General features: G+C 48.3%; 1 protein-coding gene across 1 annotated transcript; it reads left to right on the forward strand.

The window, feature by feature from the left end:
* The first annotated feature begins 2,024 nt into the window (after positions 1-2,024).
* Positions 2,025-9,422, forward strand: TFAM (transcription factor A, mitochondrial). Its single transcript, XM_009569138.2, has 6 exons — positions 2,025-2,594; positions 4,773-4,843; positions 5,480-5,629; positions 7,054-7,149; positions 7,564-7,620; positions 8,519-9,422. The coding sequence occupies exons 1-6, from the start codon at positions 2,396-2,398 to the stop codon at positions 8,735-8,737; spliced, it is 792 nt and encodes a 263-aa protein (XP_009567433.2). The 5' UTR covers positions 2,025-2,395; the 3' UTR covers positions 8,738-9,422.
* Positions 9,423-10,605: the final 1,183 nt, after the last annotated feature.

Here is a 10,605-nt window from a genome sequence, read left to right on the forward strand (position 1 = left end):
CAATTAATTTTTATGCTAGCTTTAGCCTAATTTATTTAGCATTGTTTTAGATTGGATTTGAGCACGTTTACTGGCATGTCACATCTGTGTTTGTTTACTGAGGATGTGCCACAAGTGTTAGAACCTCACCTGCCCGAGCTGAGTTGGAACCACTCACCCTCGGAGCCGAGTTTTCCATTACCTGGCACTTCAGTAGCTTCAGAATACACATATGGGAAAACAGTAGTGCTGGAGAGGGGCAGCCTTTTCTTACAAAGGAAATTAAAAGCAGAAGAATTCCAATATCCTACCTTACTTTCTTCTCAAAATAAGACAAGTGACTAACATTTCTCTGTACTTTGTGCATGAAAGAGAAGTGGCTTGCAGCTGGAAATTTGTCATTGTAAAACACATTTTAAGACAACAAAAAGCCTTGGTTTTTTACTGTAACGAATGCCAAACTGGGATTTGGGGTGCGAGTAGGAAGCATGCACAGCAGAAGATTTTATTCCTGCCAGCGTAATGTTACCATCTTCGTGCTTGCTGCCTTAGTGGCCCCGGTGACAGAAGCTGGTCGGGATGGGGAAACGTCACGTTGGTGCTACAGTATCTGTGATGTAGTGGTGACTTCTGAAAGAAAAAGCTTGGTGGAGATTGGCTCTGTTCATCTCAAAATATCCCTGTTACTTTGGGCTGGAAGCTCAGTAAATGTGGTGTTTGCCATTAAAATGAGTGCTTCTTTATTCCTGAACTGTTGTTTGTGTTTATTGCCAGGAGGGTGGGAGGGAACTCTGACCACCAGCACGGGGTCTCAGAGCTTTTATTTTCCCTGGCTAGGCAGTGGTACATTTGCACTGAGAGTTACAGAACTGTTGGTGATCCCTCTGCTGGGCTGCATGAAACGAGAAGTCGCCTCGGAATACTTGCGCTCTTTTTGTTCACTGATCTGCCTTAGGGGTGGTTTGGAAACGTCGGTGCTTCAGCTGGTGATGCCTGTGCTGTACATCTGCGAATGCTTTTCCATCGCAGCGCCGGGCCAGTGGGATCGTTGGAAAGCAACGGACAGCGAGGCTGGGATTCTGTCCACAGCCTTGTTAAGCACCTTTTAAAAGCGGTCTTAAATCGCGTTAGGAGCATGAGGTGAAGTCTCTTATCCAGGGAGGTTATTCTCCCTCTGTACTCAGCACTGGTGAGACCGCACCTCGAATACTGTGCTCAGTTCTGGACCCCTCACCACAAGAAGGATGTTGAGGCTCTGGAGTGTGTCCAGAGAAGAGCAACGAAGCTGGTGAGGGGCTGGAGAACAAGTCTTACGAGGAGCGGCTGAGAGAGCTGGGGTTGTTTAGCCTGGAGAAGAGGAGGCTGAGGGGGAGACCTTATCACTCTCTACAACTCCCTGAAAGGAGGTTGTGGAGAGGAGGGAGCTGGGCTCTTCTCCCAAGTGACAGGGGACAGGACAAGAGGGAATGGCCTGAAGCTCCGCCAGGGGAGGTTCAGGTTGGATATCAGAAAAAAATTCTTCACAGTAAGAGTCATTGGGCACTGGAACAGCTGCCCAGGGAGGGGGTCGAGTCGCCTTCCCTGGAGGTGTTTAAGGAACGGGTGGATGAAGTGCTGAGGGACATGGTTTAGGGAGTGTTAGGAATGGTTGGACTCAATGATCCAATGGGTCCTTTCCAACCTTGTGATTCTGTGATTCTGTGATGCTGTTCGCCCTTCGGCCTTTCCGCTTCTGGAACGAGGGCTGAGGCCATCGCCGCAGTGCTGGGAGCTTCCCTCTCTCAGAGAGGAGGAGGGTTTGGCTACGAGGAGAAACAGCTCCACTGCTTCTACTTGAAACGCTTTTTACACCAATGCTGTTTTAAGGCCAAAAGCTGAGGCCACTCTGTTTTGACAGAATGACGGTACGCTTTGAATTGGAAAGGACCTTAAAGACCACGTAATTCCACGCCCTGCTCTGGGCAGGGCTGCGATGGAAATCAGCCCCGCCTCCTTTGGGGCGGTGTCACTGGGGCGGGGCAGGGCCAGCCCGGGCGGGATATGACCCGGGGCAGCGGGCGGAGGGAACGGGTGGGCTGATTTGGTCCGGGACGCCTCGCCCGCGCCGTCCCTTCGGCGCCGGCCTCTTCCCGCGCGCGCGCCGCTGTCCCAGGGTGCATTGCGACGCCGTCCTTCCGCCACTGTCCCAGGGTGCATTGCGGCGCCGTCCTTCCGCCACTGTCCCAGGGTGCATTGCGGCGCCGTCCTTCCGCCGCTGTCCCGGGGCGCATTGCGGCGCCGTTCCCCGCTTGCCCCCGTTCCAGGGTGCATTGCGGCGCCATCTTTCCGCCACTGTCCCAGGGTGCATTGCGACGCCCCCCGCCCTAATCCCAGGGAGCCCCGCGGCGGCGTCCCGTGGTGGCCCGCGGGCGCAGTGATGGCGGCGCGCTCGCTGCTGGGCCAGGCTGTGGCCTTGGTGACGGGCGCACAGTGGCTCCTGGGTCGCGGAGCGGTGATGGCGCTCGGGCCGCCGCTGCGCCGCGGGATCAGCTCGGAGCAGCGGCCGCGGCGGCCCCTCACGGCCTATTTCCGCTTCCTCAAGGAAACCCGCCCCGCGCTCCGGGAGAAGCACCCAGGTAGGCCGGGATCGAGTCTCCGCCGATCCACCGCCGTGCGGCCTCGCCGCGCAGCGCAGGCAGGGGTTACTGGGACAGGCAGCGGGGTGTCTTTGGTTTGAGCTAAAGGAGACCTCGATTCATCTCAGTAATTGTGGGTTTTGCGCCCCTCTGGTCGCGTGTTTCCTCTCGGTGTTTTTCCAGACATCCCTCGTTCTCTGGAGTCAATCATGGCTTGTGCTCAGCGGGGTCTGTTCAGAGCAGGTGTCTCTTCTGTGCTCTCCTCTGTGTGCGGTGTTTCCCATCTCAAACGCAAGGTCAGGCAGGGCTGGCTCCAAAGTTCCCAATTAGCAAGAGATTTGGCCATCGTGAAGCTCATGATAGCATTAAAATTAGTTCTTGGGAAGTAATAGACCATGCATAAGATTGCTAGGAAAATTTATCCATATGCATGTAAGTGGGACATACGTTCTGTCCCCAGTTCTCATCTCGTGCCACAGTATCGATGGAGATCACTCCCTCATGTTGCCCAGGCCTGATGAAGGATGCTGGCGTTCCAAAACTCCAAAATGGCTCTTAGCGAGTTCATTAGCTGGTGTTTAGGTATCAGGGAGAGCACACTCGGCATGGCAGGTGACAGCCGTACTGAAAGTGCCCACAGATAAATTCTCTAAGACTGGTTTTCGAGTTTTATAAAGTGCTTTTATAAAGTGCATTGGGGAATCATAGGAAGGTTTGAGTTGGAAGGGACCTTAAAGCCTATCCAGTTCCAACGCCCCTGCCATGGGCAGGGCCACCTCCCACTAGATCTGGTTGCTCCAAGCCCCATCCAGCCTGGCCTTGAACACCTTCAGGGAGGGGGCAGCCACGGCTTTCCTGGAGAACCTGGGCCAGGGCCTCACCACCCTCATTGTGAATGATTTCTTCTAGTGAATAATCTAAATCTTCCACTTTTCTATTTAAAGCCGTCCTCCTGTGTCTTATCACTACAAGCCCTTGTAGAAAATCCCTCCCCAGCCTTCCTGTAGTCCCTTCGGATACTGGAAGGGCACCACTACCTGAAGGGGGCCTACAAGAAAGAAGGCGTCTCTCTCCAAAGCCTTCTGTTTTCCAGGCTGAACAACCTCAACTCTCTCAGCCTGTCCTCATAGCATAAGTCCATAAATTGTATGTAATGAGGCATGAGCTGGTTACAGAATGTATTTTCCACCTACATGCATAGGTATAATAGTTCCGAGAAACCTCGTGCATATTCTGTGTTCCAAAATAACCTGATTTCTTTTCTTTTATCATTGGCAAAGCATTATATTTTCAGAAGTTTTAAGCTTGGTACACTGGGACTAAAAACTCACCATCTGCCTTGGTTTTCCAAAGTTCTGGAAGCCAGGTTGCCAACAAGGACTTAGTTCTGATTTTCTTCTGTTGAGATGCCTGAATGTTGTATTTGAGGTGGGAGAGAGGAAGAGCTTTTTCTAACTTTAGTGTGAAGCAGAAGGAAAGCCTGGAAGGGTTCTTTTCAAGAAAACGAGTATACCCTCTTTCCAACACTCTCAAGGGGTTTTTTTGGGTTTTGTTTTTCCCTTCACAAATGCAGTCTGGCTGGAAACCTCGTCCAGTGGCCATAGTACAAGATCCAGTCAGCTGGAATGCAGAGCAAATTCCAGGTGCTGTAACTGTTTGTGGGGGAAAGAAAATGGCATTTTCTTTACCCTTGCTTCTGTTAATTGTATTGTAAATGAGGGTCTTCATTTTAGTAAAGGTCAACCTTATGTGCTGCGTTAGGTGAGTAAGGTCACATAAGGCTTGCTTTGAAGAACCCAGCAGACTCTTTCTTTGCCAAAAAAACTTGAGAACTGGAAATTTTACTTTGGGTTTCTTTCCCGTCCCCCTCCAAGCCCAGACCTCCCTACAAGCGATAGAAAAGGGTCCAGCTGGACAGAAGTGGAGTGGCCGTAGTTGTCTGGAATGGTGCTTCCATTGCTAACTACGTGTGTCATTCAGGTTTGAAGGAAGAGCAGTGGCTCTTCCAGAGTTACAGTTCCCTGCAACTGTCACTATTAGTGAGTTGTATGAAAGGATGAGAATATATTTGTATAGGGAAGAGATACAAGTGACTGCTCTCTGTGGGAAAAACTGAAGAAGCTTGCTAAAAATACAGTATTGATCTGTGTTTTCTTGTTTTCTGATTTTAATATACAGAAATGAGCAATGTGGAGCTGGTTAAAAAAATAGCAGGTGCTTGGAAGGAGTTGCCAGCAACACAGAAACAGGTGGGTTTTTGTCTCTGCCCTCTGTACTTTGAACTCTGTAGAGCGTCAGTGGCCATTTTACTTGTTTTACTGTCCTCTCTGGTGTGGGCTTTTGTCATCGGTTGTTTTTTTCTTATACAACAGTAAGAAAAAGCACTTGCATACCAAGGTTCAGGCATAAGAACAATTCTGAAGAGAATTAGAAGCTTTTTTGTTGTTCAGGAAAGGTACTGGTACCAAGGCCATGATTTTATGATGCGTTTGTACCTAGTGTTGGTTGATGTAAGAATGTGTTCGGTGACTGCAGCACTTGTGTGCTGAACTTGAAGGATGATCACTTCAACCAAGCTTCAGCTTTTCCTTCCTGTGTGGAAGATGGTTATTGCTTTGAGCTTCCTCTGGAGATTCATCCAATGTTATTGGATTAACTGAGCCAGTTCATGGGAGGGTACCCAGGTTTTGAATCTTGAGTTCTTCTGAGCCAGTTCTGCTAATCAAATGGATCTGGAATGGCTACTTCACTTGAAAAAGGTTGTGTTCCAGGTAGTCTGTATTTTTTTTTTTTTTACTAGTAGATTAGAAGTGTTAGCTTGTTTAATGGTCAGGTGCTTCCGACCAAAGGCATCTGTTTGCGATTGGTGATTGTTTGCGTTGCAGGTTTATGAGGAAGCTAGAAAGACTGACTGGCAAAGATATGGAGAGCAGATGGCCGCGTATAAAGCACAGCTGACTCCAGCCCAGGTGGCAGCTTTGGAAGAAGAAAGGAAAAACCGACTGGCAAAAAGAAGATCGTTCAGGGCAAAAAGAGTAAGTATTTTCCAGTTCAAGTTTCTTTTCCCTCAGGGAATGTGAAGTCTGTTTGTCTTGTATACAGAGCAGAGCTGAAGCATGTTTAGAAATATAATAGCAACTCTCAGAATGAAAAAAAACCCCAAACACAAACCCAAAACTTCCAAAACCCCGTGGATTAAAAGAATTGCTGTTGTTAGCACTTATGTCAGTGGCTTTCCTGCGCTTGATGACCAGAACTAGCACGCATCTGGTGCTGACAATTAGCTTCTCTGTGTTTTTTTTCTTCCTATCCCTAAAGCTCTTACCTATGAGAGGTAATAAAAGACACTGGAACCATCAGTGCTTTCTTTGTTTGGGGAGGCATCCAGAAATAGCTTTTCACAAAGGCCTGGTGTCTGTTCCTTCGGTTGCCCCTACAAGGTAGTGGCTTTTTGACGTAGCCTTTCTCCTTCCTTTTGATGGACGCTGCCACTTTGCTATCTGTGTAGCTGCTGCTGCGTTGAATTAGGGCTGTATAGAGGCGTATCTGTCCATGTCCTGTATTGACTTACTCATATGGATCATCTTCCCTATTCCCTTTTACCTGCTTTATATATGAATCCAGAGAGACACATCCGTCTGTAAAGGTGCGCTCTTGTGGTTTGTCCAGTGGCAGAATCGTTGAAGGGGTTACTTATTGCTTGTTCATTTCTGTGATTTAAACTCCTGGTTTAATTCACATTCCCGCCAGAGTTAGCAAAAGTGAAATTAATTTGGTTTAAAAGACCCCTACTTAGAGGAAATGTTTAATCCACGTGGTTCTGGTGATGCTTTTTAGAGCTCGGCACCACAAGGAATTTAACTGGCATACGTAATCCCTAAGCAGGTGTTAATTTACAGCATCCACGCTGCAGCAGGAATGTCTTAGAGCTGGAGAAAAGAAGTGTAATTTCATCCATAACTTGCTGTACTTTCTCTCCCTCGCCATCATCCATGTAGGCAAAGTGTTCTGACAGCAGAAACCTAGGTGCGTTTCCCTGGAAAACTGCTTCTGTCCCACATCCTCACCTCCCATGGTCAGTGTCTGCCCTCCCCACAAGGATGCAGTATCTCACACCAGAAACCAAAGCCTCACACAGAGAGTAGAAAACCTGCTGTCAGGCTATTCTTACTGACAGGAAGTCAGTAACGGGCTTTGATTTCTGAAAAGTTCAGCTGTGAGTCAGTTTAAAATGCTTTATTTATGTCTGAAAACTCAAATTGTGAGCTTTTCTTAACTCAGTTTAGCACTAGGCTTGACAAGTGGTGAGAGTGCCTTGACACATAGTCCAGCTTGCAGAACAGAACACCCAATCAATTTGAGTCTGATTTCTTTGTAACATATAAAGACAAAAGTTAAGTTTAGTTTTGGAAAAATGCATGCTTGGTAGCTGGAATAACTTTTCTCGTTTTTCTTAAAGGAATTGACTGTGCTTGGAAAACCTAAAAGACCTCGTAGCGGCTTTAACATTTTTGTGTCAGAAAACTTCCAAGAAAGTGAAGGAGCGTCACCTGTGGTAAGCCAGGAAAGATGACTCTTTGATATAGATCTACTGTGTTCAGGAAATCTCATTTAAATTCTGCCGTTTTCAAAAGGACTGTTCGATGGCTTGGTACTGGTGAGACGTAGAGATGTTGCTGTAACTCAGCTGAGCTCTTCTGTCTGCCTGCTCTCATGGCAGGATGAGTGATTTAACTTGCTTCGTGTTTGCATTATCCGTCAGTGCGGCTTGGATGATGCCCAGCAGCTTGTTGAACTGTGTCATTTATTGTCCTCTTGTGTTAAGAGGGCGGGGTATTAAGCCCCTCTGACTGCGTGTTGTATATTGGTTTGTACTTTACTTTCCCTCACTTGGCACTGAGCTGTGACACACTGTGATCAGTCTGCTGTTAAAGCAGTCCTGATGCGCTGCCTTTTCTGTGTCCTGTAGGCAAAGCTGAAGCAATTATTCAATGCATGGCAAAAAATGTCCGGTTCTCAAAAGCAGGTATGTCCGTGGGTTTGGATGGGGCTCTCATTGCATCGGAAAATTACAAACTTGGGTCAAAATGAATAAATTCGTACCAGTTTCCCAAAATGTAATACTGAGGAAAATACTCTGGACATCTTGTTTATGCATGTTGCAAAAGGCTGTGATTACTTTTATTGCAGTAGTGACCATTTCTTTCATAGTGCTGATGAAATGTGTGTGAGTGGTATAGGATGGAAGTTCTGTGTGCCTGGAGATGGATGTGGAGCGGCACCTAGGGAGGAATGTGGAATAATGTGCAACAATTGGAGGTTTTTTTCTAATAACATATATTTTGTTAATGCCAGCATAGTAATCTGCTGCTCATGATGTGCACACAGTAATTTAGTAACTCTGGTTGGCTGAGAGGAAGTTCTCTGCAGCTTTCGCAGTGTATTCTGAGGCACCTGCAGGTGGGTGTAGAGAACTGGAGGGGGTGCTACACTGAAACCTAATCTAAACCTGTGTGGATATGAAGTGTTCTGTGCCTAAGCACCCTTCCTCCTGACTGCCCTGTCCCCAGGCTGGTTTGGATGTGTACTTAGAACATGTGCTACATTCATAGTTTTTCTGTAGAAGCAGAAGTGGTTCTGCAGGAATACCTGTTCCTGTTCCTTGCATCAGACAGCTCTCAAACTGTACTCGGATATGAAGCCTTAGCTGTTAGTTACAATAAATAAGCTTCCTCCTCAGGCATGGCCATCTGTTGGCATAAGCGTAGTTTGATGCTAAGGCTTTGGTTTTTTATACAAGTTCGACATTTTTCATGTTTTCCAGAGGCAACAGTGAATGCCTTTGTCATAAAGGGGGGAGGTGACATGGCAATGCTCCTGACAGAACCCCTTCCCTCACTACAGACAAATTTGTTTTCTCCCAGCCATACCTGCAGCTTGCAGAGGACGATAAGGTTCGGTATGAAAATGAAATGAAGTCATGGGAAGCAAAAATGGTTGAACTGGGACGTGAGGACCTGATACGTTCAAGGAAGCAAAGCCCGAGAAAGAAGACTGCTGAAACTGCGAAGCAAGCTGGAACAGCCAAAGGTTCCTCCCATGGAAAGAAGGCAAAATCCAAGTTGAAAAAATCAGAAGAGTAGAGTGGTTAAGTGTTTAATGTCCTTTGGTTGTTAGGTCTTTGCTCTGCTCTGTTGATGCTGCAATCAGCATTAGCACTGAGATTGGGAAACCCCACAAAGGGCCCACTGGAAAAAGAGAGAAAGTGATCAGGTAAGGAAGAATTCCGTGTCTGTCCGAACTGACTGAAATCATCACTGCAGGTGTCACTTGCCCTGCACACCAGTAACCGGTTACTCAAGCTGTGAACAATGATACTGACGCCAGCAGGTTTCTCCCATAACCCTTGGTAACAGCTTTTGTACGGAATTTTTTATGAATCCTCTATAATGTCACCATAAAATCCTGTAAATAAGCTGATATCTGAGTTAATGCTGCTGCATTTTATTCCCTCCATGGCATTGGTAGTGAAGAGAAATGATCTACATGGCATCAGAAGGCACAAGAAGTGTGAAATACTAACTTTTATTTTATGCATCCGTCTTTTTGTACATACCACTCTGTGTATGCCACTTCTGTTGCATTCAATTAAAGACAATGAGAGTTTTGTATAAGGACATCTCTATGGGGCTTTTATTCTATGGTTTGTTTGGATACATGCAAACGCTTTTGCTGACCCAGTTGTCACCTTTGGGACAGCCTGGAAGGAAAAGACGTGAACTGCTGGAACTTTGGGGTTTGATGTAATAAAGACAGGTATTTTGAAGAGCTGTTTGTTTTTTGGCTGGGTCTGTGTGTTTCAATAGAAGTGGTGCAGGAATCCTGGAGAACCTCTGTCTCCAGCAGGCCTCATCCTTTGACATAGTCCCCCATAACATCCTTCTCTCTAAATTGGAGTGTTCAATGGTTAAGGAACTGGTTGGATGCTCACCTTCAGAGAGTAGTGATTAATGGCTCAATGTCCAGATGGAGATCTGTGACAAGTGGTGTCCCTCAGGGGTCCATACTGGGACCAGTGCTGTTTGATATCTTCATCATATAGACAGTGAGATCAAGCGTACCCTCAGCAAGTTTGCAGATGACACCAAGCAGAGTGGTGCAGTTGCCACACCAGAAAGATGGGGTATCATCCAGAGGGACCTGGACAGGCTGGAGAAGTGAGGCTATGTGAACCTTGTGAGGTTCAACAAGGCCAAGTGCAAGGTCCTACACCTGGGTTGGAGCAATTTCTCGTTTCAGTACCGGAGGGGGATGAAGTGATTGAGAGCAGCCCTGCAGCGAAGGACTTGGGGTGCTGATTAATGAGAAGCTGGACACGAGCCAGCATTGTGTGGTGGAGCACCTCCTGTACAAGGACAAGCTCGGAGAGTTGGGCTTGTTCAGCCTGGCAAAGAGAAGATTCTGTGGAGATCTTACAGCGACCTTCCAGTACCTGAAGGGGCTACAAGAAAGCTGGGGAGGGGCTGTTTACAAAGGCTTGTAGTGACAGGACGAGGGGCAATGGGTATAAACTGGAGAAGGGTGGATTTAGACTGGACATCGAGAGGGATTTCTTCACGGTGAGGGTGGCACTGGAAGTAGTGCTGCCCCATCCCTCGGGCTGCTCCGGGCCAGGCTGGGGGGGCTCTGAGCGGCCTGGTGGGAGGTGTGCCAGCCCATAGCAGGGGCTGGAACCGGATGGACTTTGAGGTCGCTTGCCCCCCAGACCATCCTGGTTCTGTGTTCCGTACTGAATGACCGCAGCGGAGTCCCTTCCCTCTGCTTGGCGGGGTGGAAGGAGCAGGTACCTCCCGCCCGATCCCGCGCACTCCTCCTCCCCGGCGCGGAGGGGCAGCGCCCAGCCCCGCCCCGCCCCGCCCCTCCCAGCGAGCGCGCGGGAAACCCGACCCCGGTCCGCTTCCCGCGCTCCGCCGCCGCGGAGCGAGGGGCAGCGCGGCGCATGCGCGCATCG

The sequence above is a fragment of the Cuculus canorus genome, chromosome 7 (assembly GCF_017976375.1).
Source record: "Cuculus canorus isolate bCucCan1 chromosome 7, bCucCan1.pri, whole genome shotgun sequence".
Taxonomy (NCBI): Eukaryota; Metazoa; Chordata; class Aves; order Cuculiformes; family Cuculidae; genus Cuculus; species Cuculus canorus.

Bases quoted from the DNA above. Each gene is read 5' to 3' on its own strand.
- TFAM (XM_009569138.2), top strand. From the start codon at position 2,396: ATGGCGGCGCGCTCGCTGCTGGGCCAGGCTGTGGCCTTGGTGACGGGC. The intron at 2,595-4,772 runs GTAGGCCGGGAT...TTTAATATACAG, and splicing joins GCTCCGGGAGAAGCACCCAG to AAATGAGCAATGTGGAGCTG. The intron at 4,844-5,479 runs GTGGGTTTTTGT...TTTGCGTTGCAG, and splicing joins TGCCAGCAACACAGAAACAG to GTTTATGAGGAAGCTAGAAA.